Below are 12,867 nucleotides of genomic sequence, written 5' to 3' on the forward strand. Positions count from 1 at the left end.
AAAATTGGTCTGGGCAGGAAGGTGTATAAGTGCCCTGTATTGAAGTGGTTAACTTGTCCACTCAAATTCAAATCAGATCAAAAATCTTCCTTCCCAGTGTCAGAAAAATAATGTTTTTTAATGGTGACAAGCCTTACAAATCTATTAATGTCCAAAATTGTGTCAAACCCAATGCGGACAAAGGTGGCCTAGTCATGAATGTGGATACATACAGGGGGAAGAATTAAGACAGCTTTCAGATGTGTGTGCCCACTTCTTTACTATCAGTTATCATGGTGGCGAGCCGGGCAGGTACTTGTAAATGAGAGACATGTCGGATCGTGCCTTTCACTTGCCTAGAGCGGCATAATTCCTATATTGTATTCAAGAGTTTTGACTGCAGCTGCCCAACAGGATGAGCACCTGCAGGCAGAATATTGCCCCAAAAAACAAGGTCCATGAAGTGGTCTTCATCCAACACTACCTACACAAGTAGAATGTCAGTGCTGATCTACTATTTGTTTGTGGGAGATAATATCTTAATGTATTAGATTTTTAGTGCTATTCTGTTAAAATGAAGGGAGAAGAGGTTACTTTGCTCAAACAGCCAGCCAGCATTCAAGAAGAATGTAAACATTATAGCAGGATTTATTTATATTGAGAAAAACACTTACACAGTTGTATAATCAATCATGTTAAACTTTTATATTTTATGTTCAGTTCAATACAGCTTGAAAAATCTGCAACTTTCTGTCCCCAATAATGATGCAATAGAAGAGAAGCATTTTTAGTGATATTTGTTCCCCAAAAAGCCAATACTTGACTTGCCCCACCTTCCACGCTAAGTCCCACCCTTATACATAACTGCCACACTGTCACTGTACCCAGTGGGAAACAGGGCTGGCACTCATCAGTGTGTTGTTTCCCCTTTGAAGAATGCAAAAGGATGCAAGGTAAAAAGCCTTTCCCACATCAGCTCTAAGGATGTTCAGCCATGGAATGAAAGTAGCTGCTTGTAGAAAAGGTGGGTTTGTTCCTAAGCAACATTCTACAAAACTCGAGGGATGAAAGACATCTCATAAAATATGGGGACATTGGCAAATCCTGTCAATCTGGGTTCGATGTCTTCATCCATGAATTTAGTCTTAGATGTCAGTTTGAAGTTCTGCAGGGTAGTTGTTAAGAAAAGAAACAGCTCCATACGAGCCAGAGCTTCTCCAACACAAACTCTCTTTCCTAAAAAAAAAAAAAAAAAAAAAACAGGTACATTTTGCACTACATGAATATACTTTTACTAAGTGACCCCTCCAAAAACTCTACTTTTCATTTTTTAGTAAAGTACAAAAAAAAAGAAAGAAACTGTTACTTATTGCAAATGTGAACAGAGATAAACTGCGCTTGGGAAACACAAAATAAGACAAGCTGCACCACTGCTGTGAGATATTATCACAAAATTCAAATATAAATATACTGTGTTACGATAAACAAAAAAAACAAACTGAATAAAACAAAAAAATGTAAATTCTCTCAGTGAGTCCAAATGTTAATTTCTTGACAGTAGAAAAAAAGTTACATATTGCAGTTTATTGAATACAAATGCAGTTTATTGAATGTCAAATGGGTACGAAAAACAGGACCCCTCTTATTTTGAATATAGTTGACCTTTAACCTAAGAATGTAGTGTCTCAGTAAAATGTAAATGTACCTGCAGAGAATAGCATAGATAGAGGCTTTCTTCTTTATAAAGTAGCCATTGAGTCTTTTTGGTACTTTTGGGTACTTCACAAAGAATCATCAAGAAGGATACCAAAAATCAGAGCCGCTCTCATTTTGAGTATAGTTGCACTTTAACCTGAGAACATGGTGTCTGAATAAAATGTACCTGCAGAGACTGGCATAAAGGCTTCATTCTTCTGCAGCCATTGCATTGATCAGGTGTTTCACAAACATAGGTTCATCAAGAAGGATACCAAAAACAGGACCCCTCTCATTTTGAGTATAGTTGCACTTTAACCTAAGTATGTGGTGTCTGCTTAAAATGTATATGTGTCCGCTGAGAACAGTATAAAGGCTTAATTCATTCTAAAGCAGTCTTTGCATCAAGCAGGTACTTTAGAAACAAAAGGTCATCAAGAAGGATACCAAAAAGCAGCACCCTTCTTATTTATCTTACTGTAAGTATAGTTGCACTATGACCTAAGAATACAGGTTCTGGTTTAAATGTAAAAGTACCTGCAGTGAATGGCACAAAGATGTTGTTCTTCCTAAAGCAGCCATTGTGTCAATCAGGTTCTTCACAAAGGGCCATCAATATGAATGACAAACACAGGACCGCTCTCATGTTGAGTATACAGTAGTTGCATTTTAACCTAAGATTGGTGTCTCTTTAAAATTTAAATGTACCTGCAGAGAATGGCATAAACCCTTCATTCTTCTTAAAGCAGCCATTGCTGTCCAGGAAATGTTGGGGGTTGAACTTATTGGGAGTAGCAAACTTCTTGGGGTCTCGATGAACAGAACATAGTAATGGATAGACATCTGTACCCTAAAGACATACAAAAGTGACCTTGAAGTAGATGGCTTAAATTTCAAAATATAACATAATATTTGGACAACTAATTGGCTTGTATGCAATGTGGTTAGGAAGAAGTAAAACAATACCCAACAGATAAAAATATTTACACACCCCTTTAACTGCTTACCTGTATGTCCTCTTGCATCCTCGCAAGCATGGCTCACAGAGCTCACACCTGGGAGCCTAGTTATCGGTGTCTGGGGATCACATTATCGGGTACAGGACCAATGGGATCACTGTGTCCAAGCGTAAAGATTATATATTAAACATAGGAAAGTGACAGAAGCATTGGTTCGGTTCGCACCAGAACATGCGAACAGACAAAACATTTGTGCGAACAAGCGAACACCATTAAGTCTATGGGACACGAATGTGAAAAATCAAAAGTGTTCATTTTAAAGGCTTATATGCAAGTTATTGCCTTAAAAAGTGTTTGGGGACCCGGGTACTGTCCCAGGGCACATGTATCAGTGCAAAAAAAAGTTTTTAAATGGCAGTTTTTTCAGGAGCAGTGATTTTAATAATGTTTAACCACTTCAGCCCCGGAAGGTTTTACCATCTTCCTGACCAGAGCACTTTTTACAATTTGGCACTGTGCTGCTTTAACTGGTAATTGCGCGGTCATGCAATGCTGTACCCAAATGAAATTTGCGTCCTTTTTTTCCCACAAATAGAGCTGTCTTTTTTTGGTATTTGATAACCTCTGCAGTTTTTATTTTTTGCAATATAAATGAAAAAAGACCAACATATTTAAAAAAAAAATGATATTTTCTACTTTTTGTTATAAAAAAAATACAATAAACTCAATTTTAGTCATACATTTAGGCCAATACACCTATCTCGAGTGAAAGAAAATTCAATAAGCATATATTTATTGGTTTGTGTAAAAGTTATAGCGTTTAGAAACTAGGGTATATTATCTGAAATTTACGTAGCTTTTAGTTTGTGACTGCCTATCTAATTTCTTGAGGTGCTAAAATGACAGGGCAGTACAACCCCCCCACAAATGACCCCATTTTGGAAAATAGACACCCCAAGGAATTTGCTGAGAGGCTTGTTGAGCACATTGAATATTTTATTTTTTTGTCACAAGTGATTGAAAAATTACAAAAAAAATTTCAAAAAATTACAAATTTTACACAAAGTTGTGAGTGAAATGATATATTGCTCAAACATGACATGGGCATGTGTGAAATTAAACCCCAAAATACATTTGGCTGCTTCTCTTGAGTACAGGGATACCATATGTGTGGGACTTTTTGGCAGTCTAGCCACGTACAGGACCCTGAAAATCAATCACCTTCTTCAGGCTTTCTAAGGGCATAAATTCTTGATTTCACTCCTCACTACCTATCACAGTTTCGGAGGCCATGAAATGTCAAGATAGCACAAACCCGAGCCATTCTGGTCTCTGATCAGCTCTATAGTCAGCTGACAGAACCACCGGCTGCATTATCAGGATCTCCGGTGAGACAGGAGAGCCCGAGAAAACCATGGAAGACGGTGGGGGGGGGGCGTTCCCTCTCACTGCTTGTTAAAGCAGTCTAGCAGCTAATTAGCCACTAGGATTGCATTTAAATTAAAGCCAACCTCTAGCTGAAAAGAACGATACCAAGATGATACTTAAAACCTGCAGACATCATTCTGGTATAACCACTCAAAGACCAGCAACATACCAATATGTTACTGGTCCTTATTGGGCATATATTGTAATGTTCTTTTTTTCATGCAGCCTGTGGGATGACCAAAACATACATGCACCATTTTTTTTTAACTGTGGTGGTGAAATCACATCCTACAGCACTGGAGTTGCTGACTTACGTATCGTGAGAGCAAACCCTGTTGCTGTCAAGATAAATAAATCAGTGCTGCAGCTGAATGGCATACCTGAAAAGCAAACATAGGTAACAATAAACATTAACTCAATAAAACAACTTATTTTTTTATTGCAATCTGTGCCTAAAAAATATATGCCGAAGCATGGGGGCAATCCGTCCCTAATGTTAGGAGCAAATCGCCTCTCCACCCCTGCCCCCATGCTTATAGGCTCTTTTTTTTAACGGTGGTGGTGGAATCATCTCCTACAGCGCTGGAGTCGCTGATTTACATATCGTGAGAGTAAACGCTGTTGCTGTCAAGATGAATAAATCAGTGCTTGCAGCTGAATGGCGTACCTACAAAGAAAATAATGGTTAACAACAAAACACAGTAAACAGTAAAGTATAAAAGAACTACATACCTGCAAAGTAAACATGATAAAACATAGTAACATTAAAACAACAATAGATAGAGAACAATAGAGAGAGAAGAGAGAGAGAAGAATAAAACAACAACTACTTTTGGCTTTTTTATTATATAATTTTTTTTGTTAACTTTTTTTTTTTTTACACTTTTATTTGTAACTGTAACTGTAAAGGTTCCAGGTTCGGGTCTTTAAAAATGCAATGGCATCTTTGAAGACCCTGTGAAGGTGTGTCTTATGACTGTGCAATGCTGTACCTTATCCTAATACTCCACTAGTGTGTGGTAGCGTTGGAAACATTCTCCGATGCAGAGACCAAGTTGGTTAGGACAGGAGGGACAATAAAAGCGGGTGTCACACCTGTATCCACGTTTCCTACAGACACAACATCTTTTTTGGGGTGTTCTTTGGCCTGAGGTACCACGGAGGACTTCTGGGAAGTTCCTCTCATGCAGCCGGCTCACTGCATTTGCATTGGGAAGTTGGGCCACAGCACCATCTGGAAACAGAAGGGCTGTGATGATCTCTTCCTGGAATTTAAGGAAGGATCCAGTTCGTCCTGACGCTTTGTATAGCACATAAGCATTCAACAGAGCCAATTGAAATAGGTATACACTTTTTTGTAAGACACTTTTTTGTACCAGCGTCTGGCCTTACAGGCAATTAGGTACGGCGCCAACAACTGGTCGTTGAGGTCCACCCCTCCCATATTTAGGTTGGATTCGTGGACACAGAGGGGTTTCTCCACAACACCAGTCGCTGTTTGAATTTGGCCAGTCATATCTGTGTGAAGGGAGGACACTTCACTGTGAGCAAATTATTACACTTAAAGCAGGCTCTCTCCCGCAGTGTAAGTCAGGATTCTACAAGCCTCTGGGATAAGCCCCAGCGATTAGATCACACGTTGCCACATGTGCCAATTCCATGATCAAACAAGTGACTAAAAACTGGCACGTAATGTAATAATTGTCCACATACAAGTGGTACTCCTTTCTGAATAAGGGTTACACCAAGTCCCACACAATCTTACCAGCGCTCCCTATGTAGTTTGGGCAGTTCTCGGGCTCCATGTGACTATCTTTTCCCTCGTAAACCATACAACTATATTTATAGCCTGTTGCCCTGTCACAGAGCTTATACAACTTGACCCCATATCTGGCACGCTTGCTGGGAAGATACTGTTTGAAAGACAAGCGACCAGAAAAAAATCAGGGACTTGTCAACGCAGACATTTTGATCGGGAGTAAACAAGGCAGCAAACTGTTGGTTAAAGTGGTTTATGAGGGGCTGAATTTTGTAGAGCCGATCAAATTCAGGGTCACCCCAAAGATGACAGAGTTCATTGTCATTAAAATGCATAAACCGTAAGGTCTGCCCGTATCGCATCCTGGCCATGGATGCAGAGAACACGGGCATATGGTGAATTGGGTCAGTGGACCAATATGACCCCAACTCACTTTTTTTAACTATGCCCATGAGGAGGGATAGGCCCAGAAAGGTCTTAAATTTGGAAACCGTAATAGGTTTCAATTCTCTGGCAAGGGTCAACTGGGGATTAGCGGCAATGAATTGACCAGCATACAAATTGCTTTGGTCCACAACCGATCTATAGAGATCTTCCGTGAAAAACAGCAAACAAAAATCAAGGGACGTAAAATCAACTGTTTCCACCTGAATTTCATGTTGGCCAGTGAATGGGAAAAGTACGGGCGCTGCAAAAGTGGTGGACTCCCAATTAGGATTGGCAAATGCAGCGGGAAGGGCACTATGGGCTCAACGGGCCTGTGTTTGTTTTCTTGGTGGCTGCGGGACACTACTTGTGCTAGCCACCGCACCAGCTTGAACTGCACTTATGGAACTCGCGACGTCACCAAGTGTTACTGCAGTGCTGGATGTACGACCAGGATGTACTAGCCGGTTTTGATTGCCAGTTCACCAGAAGGATGATCGGCGCTAATACTGGCTCTCTGCTCCATATGAGAGCCCTGTGGTTCTTGTACCTCAACAACAGAAGAAGAACAGGGTCGGGTACACCTGACATTGGCAGGGACCACTACTCTGTTGTCAGAGCTATCTGTCAGGGTGCCGCTGCTGTCTACTGAATTGTATTCTGCCTTTGAATCTGATAGATGGGTGACTTCCTCTTCACTCTCATCTGTCATGCTCAGAACCGTGTAGGCCTCTTCACTAGTGTAACTCTGATTGGACATTGTGGCCTCTAAATTTACAGGTACAGCTAGTGCGACTCACAGGCAAAAAAATCACCTGGTTGTCAGAATCTGCTTCAACCGCTACCCGACTCTGTAAACGCTGCAGTTATGTGTGTTGTGTTTTTGTAAGTGACAGTGATTAATTGATACTGCACTTGGGTGGGCTGGGCTAGGTTGGGCCGGGGGGGAGGGGTAAACGCAGGTGCTAGCAGGTATCTGGGCTGATCCCGCTAAGGCTGCATTTTTGAGAACCCTAAACTACTGGGGACGCTAGTATAGATCTTATCAAATCAAAGATATTGATTTGTTCAAACACTATACTAGTAAGGGAGGTGTATGGTGCGTGCGTGGGTGTTAGAGCTACTGGCACTAATCTGACTCTTCCTGGGGCTGGCGCTGACCATAACGCTAAAACCTGTACTGGGGGGTGATCAGGGAGTTAAACAGCAATATATGGCGGGTAACCTGATGCTATAAAAACCTGGCGGTGACAGTAACTAGCTAACTGGCTAACTAGCGTCACCCGTGACACTAAATACAGTGATCAGAAATAAGATCTGTACACTATATTAGTGACACTAGTGACAGGGTGTGAAAGGGTTAACTGGGGGGGCGATCAAGGGGTTAAACCTTTATTAGGGGGGGTTTAGGGGGTACCTGGGCCTAGTACTAACTGCCCTAACACTGATTAGTTTCACAAATGACACCAGTACAGTGATCAGTGAATAATCTGATAACTTCTAGCATGCTCTTACAACAACAATTCCCCTACACCTGGGCAGAAAAAAGTATAACCTACCTTGGAGTTCATCTAACTAAAACCACCAAAATGCTATTCCAACAACTATATACCATTTCGTAACGCACTCCAAGAGGATCTTAACAAGCTAGCGTCTTTTGAACTCTCATGGATGGGACGCCGAGCGGCTTTTAAAATGCTTCCTCTCCCTCAAATCCTTTACCTCTTTAGGACACTCCCAATTAACATTCCAGCTAGTTACTTCAAATCATTACAAACCATACTCTCTACTTTGGGGTCACATGGAAGCTTCCTCTATTCCAGGTGGTGAACTATCCACATGGTTACTCTCTACGTCACATAAAACTGAATGACCCTCCTATGTTCCTCCTACAATGTCGGCAACAGTTAAAGTTTGGCATACGTTTGTGCGACTCAGCTCAAATTACCCTATCAAAACTACTTTGGAAATCACATTGCCAGTCCTGCAAAACAAAATGGACTTAATATCCTTCACGTAGTGGCAAGCAAAGGGTTTTATGCCCATTAATGACGTTTTTACCAATGACAAGCTCAAAACATTTCCCACCTTACAAAAAGAATACCGACTACCCAACTCAGACCTCTATCTTTATATACGCATGAAACATTACCTACATACATCCCCACCATGGTCATATAAAATCCCCCAACCTGCTTGGATCTTTGTTAGTGCCCCCGTAGCCCACCAAAAAGGAATCTCACTCTTCTACAACCTCCTCCAACAAAAAAGTGATTTCGCTAAAACAACTCCACTACTAAAATGGGAATCCGACCTAGGATGCACATACACAGTAGAACAATGATCTAAAGACTGCAATTCCACGTATAAAGCCACATGTTGCTCCACGCTCTGGGAACTATCCATTAAAATATCACAACGCTAGTACTTGACCCCTGATAAAATGTCTAGATTCCACAAAGACCTAGAAGATAAGTGCTGGAGACAATGTGGACAAAAGGGAGATATGCTCCATGTATTTTGGAATTGCCCCAAACTGACACACTATTGGGAGACAATCTTCCAGCTAATATCTGACATTTCCCAATTGAGAACAGTGACAGGGAGTGAAGGGGTTAACTGGGGGGGGGGGCAATCAGGGGGTGATCGGGGGGTGACAAGTGTGCCTACATGTACTAGTGTTAGTATAGTGTTGTGCAACTCACTGTTAGACATCCTCGTTCCTCTTTCTGGAACCGAAAAGAGTTCCACAAGGGGAGATTATATCACTTCCCCTGCCTGTGTTTACATTACACAGGCAGCGGAGGCATTTCATTCGTCAGAACCGATCAGCAGGTCCAGGCCAGAAATCATTGACCTGGACCTGAAGACTGATCGATTCTATAACAAATCCGATCGTCACGGGAACTGTGTGGCGATTCGTGCAGCAGTGCCATTCTGCCGCCGTCAAACAGTGGGCAGTCTTAAACTGGTTAAAATTAAACAATAAAAATGAAATATTCCTTTAAATATCGTGCCTGGGGGTCCTCTTGGTCTGCCTGTAAAGTGGCACATCTCTCTGATGTGTTTTACTGTGCCGCAGCAAAATGACATTTCTAAAGGAAAAAAATGTCATTTAAAATTGCTCACGGCTATAATGTATTGCCGGGTCCTGCAATATACATAAAGATCTATGAAAAAATCCCCCCCAGTCCATACCAGGCCCTTCAGGTCTGGTATGGATATTAAGGGGAACTCCACACCAATTTTTTTTTTTTTAAATGGTGTGGGGTCCCCCCCAAAATCCATACCAGATCCTTATCTGAGCAAGCAGCCTGGCAGGCCAGGAAAGGGGGGGTGATCAAGTGCCCCCCTACTCCTGAGCCATACCAAGCCAAGGGCCTCGTAACCACAACACTGGCTATTGGTTGTGGGGTTCTGCGGGCGTGGGGCTTATCAGAATCTGGAAGCCCCCTTTAACAAGGGTGCCCCCAGATCCTGGCCCTCTCCCTATGTGAATGGGTATGTATATGAATATATATATAGATAGATAGATAGATAGATAGATAGATAGATAGATAGATAGATAGATAGATAGATAGATAGATAGATAGATCGATCGATCAACACCAGATCTGCAGTCAAGCACAGACTGGAAATCCACGACTTCATCATCGAAAACAACATAGATTGCCTTTTCATCACGGAAAGCTAACACCCGACTGCAACACCATCTTAACCGAATTGGTGCCTGAGAACTACAGGATCCTAACTGAGCATAGAAGAGGAAAAAAGGAGGAGGCCTAGCAGTAATCTTCAAATTTCACCTCGCATTCACCAAACCAACATCACAAAACTCAGTGCTATTCATGGAGACACTCTCCCTTCATTTTCAAACAACACCCCAAGACACTATTCACATAATACTATGCTACAGACCTCCAGAGCCGAAGACCAATCTCCTTACACCCTTCACGGAATTCATCTCAACACTCACCCTGAAAACCAAAAACTTTCTGGTACTTGGAGACGTCAACCTCTGGGCAAACTCCACCCTCGACCCTATCGCCACTGCCTGCTTCAACCAACTGAAAGGACTAGGTCTCCAGCAACTGATAAATGCTCCTACACATGGTTCAGGGCATATTTTGGACCTCATCTTCAAACAAAATATGGACATCAACATAGTCAACAATGTACCACTACCCTGGATGGACCACCACGCCATCAAATTCAAAATCGCCACCAACACCACCCTCCAAAAACGGAATCACACAATAACAACACACTGGACTAGATCTCAGAAGAAACTGCACTCCGAACTCTTCAAAACCACATTATAAAAAAAAATAGCAACGATAAATTTAAACCACTCAACTGAACAAACACTCAACTCCTTAAACAAGACATTACTACAAACAGCAGACTCAGTGGCCCCAAAACACAGAACACTCATCCACAAAAAAAACTTGGGATGGTTCACTGGCACCCTTACTCTACTGAAGCACGAACGCAGGAGAGCTGAAAGTGCCTGGAGAAGAAACTCTACTAAGGAAAACCACTCAAACTACAAAGCTCTCACCGAGAAATATCACAAAGCAATCTTCAAAGCAAAAAAAGAACATTTCTCGAATACCATCTCAACAGCCTTAAACCGCCCTCGGAAACTGTTCAAAATAGTTGCCAGACTATGAAACCAACCTGCCTAGAGCCCCCAGCAAATGAAACTCAAGAATTTTGCAATAAGCTATCGGACTTCTTCATCAACAAAATCGATAACATTCGTAAAACAATTCAACAGAAAAAAACTACCAACCTCAATCAACGAAAGCAAAAAGAGGAAATCGATACAAACATCACACAAGGACCGAAATTCTCACTAAACCCAATCACCACTGACAGCCCCAAAAACATCATCAAAAGCCTCAGAGACAGCACTTCACCAAACTACATCATTCCCACAAAACTTCTGAAAGAGTGTTCCGACATCCTCGCTCCTATTATAACAAACCTCATAAATCAGTCATTCAAAGAAGGGACTGTCCCGATCGCCCTCAAGCAAGGCATCGTCAAACCTCTTCTAAAGAAACCCAACCTCGACCCTAAAGACCCTAACTACCGCAGGCCGATAACAAGTCTCAACACCATCTCCAGGGTCATGGAGAAAGCAGTCGTACAACAGCTACAACTCCACCTGGACACACACAACCTCTTGGACCCCCTGCAATCAGGTTTTCGCCCAGGCCACGGCACAGAAACGGCACTCCTCAAAGTATGGGACGACACCCTCGAAGTTGCAGATGACGGAGAATCAAGTCTCCTGGTACTGCTGGACCTTAGTGCAGCGTTCGATACAGTGGACCACAACACCCTACTCATCCGCCTCACAGAAGTAGCGGGAGTCACAGATTCAGAGCTACAATGGTTCACATCATTCCTGGAAAATCATTCTCAGACAGTGAAACTAGGAGCCTTCACCTCTGAAACCCGGGCATTATCGTATGGAGTCCCTCAAGGGTCACCTTTATCACCAGTCCTCTTCAACATCTATATCCATCCGCTCCTCAAAATCATCAGAAATTCGGACCTCCGCTACCACTCGTACACTGACAACAAGCAACTCTACTTTCAGATCACCGGACAAAAAGTCCACTATCAACAACTAGAAAAATGCCTCACATTGATAGACAACTGGATGACCACTGGCTACCTCAAACTCAACGGATCCAAAACAGAGCTTCTCCTACTACATGCAAACCAAAACTCAAAAAACAAGAACCCTTGGACTCCACCCACCGTCTTTGGACAGACCATCACCCCAAGCACCAAAGTCAAAAGTCTTGGAGTCATTTTTGACTCAGAAATGTCAATGGATGCACAAATTGGATCAGTAGTCAGCGGATCTCACCACCTTCTTCGCCTGCTACGCAGACTCATCCCCTTCATTCCTAAAGAGGACAAAGCAGAAGTAGTTGGAACCATCATTAACTCCTAAACTCAAATATTCCGCGCTTAGGACAGTATTTTAAGAGAACTGCAGCCCCCCCCCAAAAATGGAAAAAAACAAAGGTGAAATCCAAAAAACTAAAAAACTCTCGTGGGGAATGTGGCGCTGTTCAAAAGTGAATGGAAATAAAATACCCCAAAAATGTTACAAAATGTGAGAAATACTGTAAAAAAAGGGTAAATAGTAAACAAACAGTATGTCATGTGCAAATGCCACGTGTGTAAAACATCATATAATATTATAAAATCAAGTGCAAATAAATATAGGTTAGGCTAGAGCATAAATGGTCCTAAAAGAAATGCATACACCCAAAAATAGTAATATGAACATAAAAAATATATATAATATGTGCATAATATTAGTGCTGATTTAAAATATCCCAAAGAAAAAACGCATAAAATTTACCCAAAAAATGCACAATTAGGATCAATCAGTGTAATAAGTTATTGACGTGATAGTGCACCAAGATTATCAAAAATAGGTTTCAAATGATATAAGTGTCCAGACAAAAATAAAGTTCTATATATGTGAAAAAAAGAAAAAAGAAAAAATCTTTGAGAAGTGTCTCTGCTTTCAAAGGATCCCGTGTGAATTGTTGTGGTTGTTATGTGATCTCCTCCTCTGGAACCCCCACT

General features: G+C 41.6%; 1 protein-coding gene across 1 annotated transcript in view; it reads right to left on the reverse strand.

The window, feature by feature from the left end:
• Positions 1-604: 604 nt before the first annotated feature.
• Positions 605-12,867, reverse strand: part of LOC141107677 (cytochrome P450 2G1-like) — a 54,447-nt gene continuing 42,184 nt past the window's right edge. Inside the window, exons 8-9 of the mRNA XM_073598581.1 lie at positions 2,383-2,524; positions 605-1,215 (exon numbers count right to left, since the gene is read on the reverse strand). Of these exons, the coding sequence (XP_073454682.1) occupies positions 1,028-1,215; positions 2,383-2,524 (330 nt within the window). The 3' untranslated portion in view covers positions 605-1,027. The remainder of the gene's footprint in view (positions 1,216-2,382; positions 2,525-12,867) is intronic.

The sequence above is a fragment of the Aquarana catesbeiana genome, linkage group LG09, assembly GCF_042186555.1.
Source record: "Aquarana catesbeiana isolate 2022-GZ linkage group LG09, ASM4218655v1, whole genome shotgun sequence".
NCBI lineage: Eukaryota > Metazoa > Chordata > Amphibia > Anura > Ranidae > Aquarana > Aquarana catesbeiana.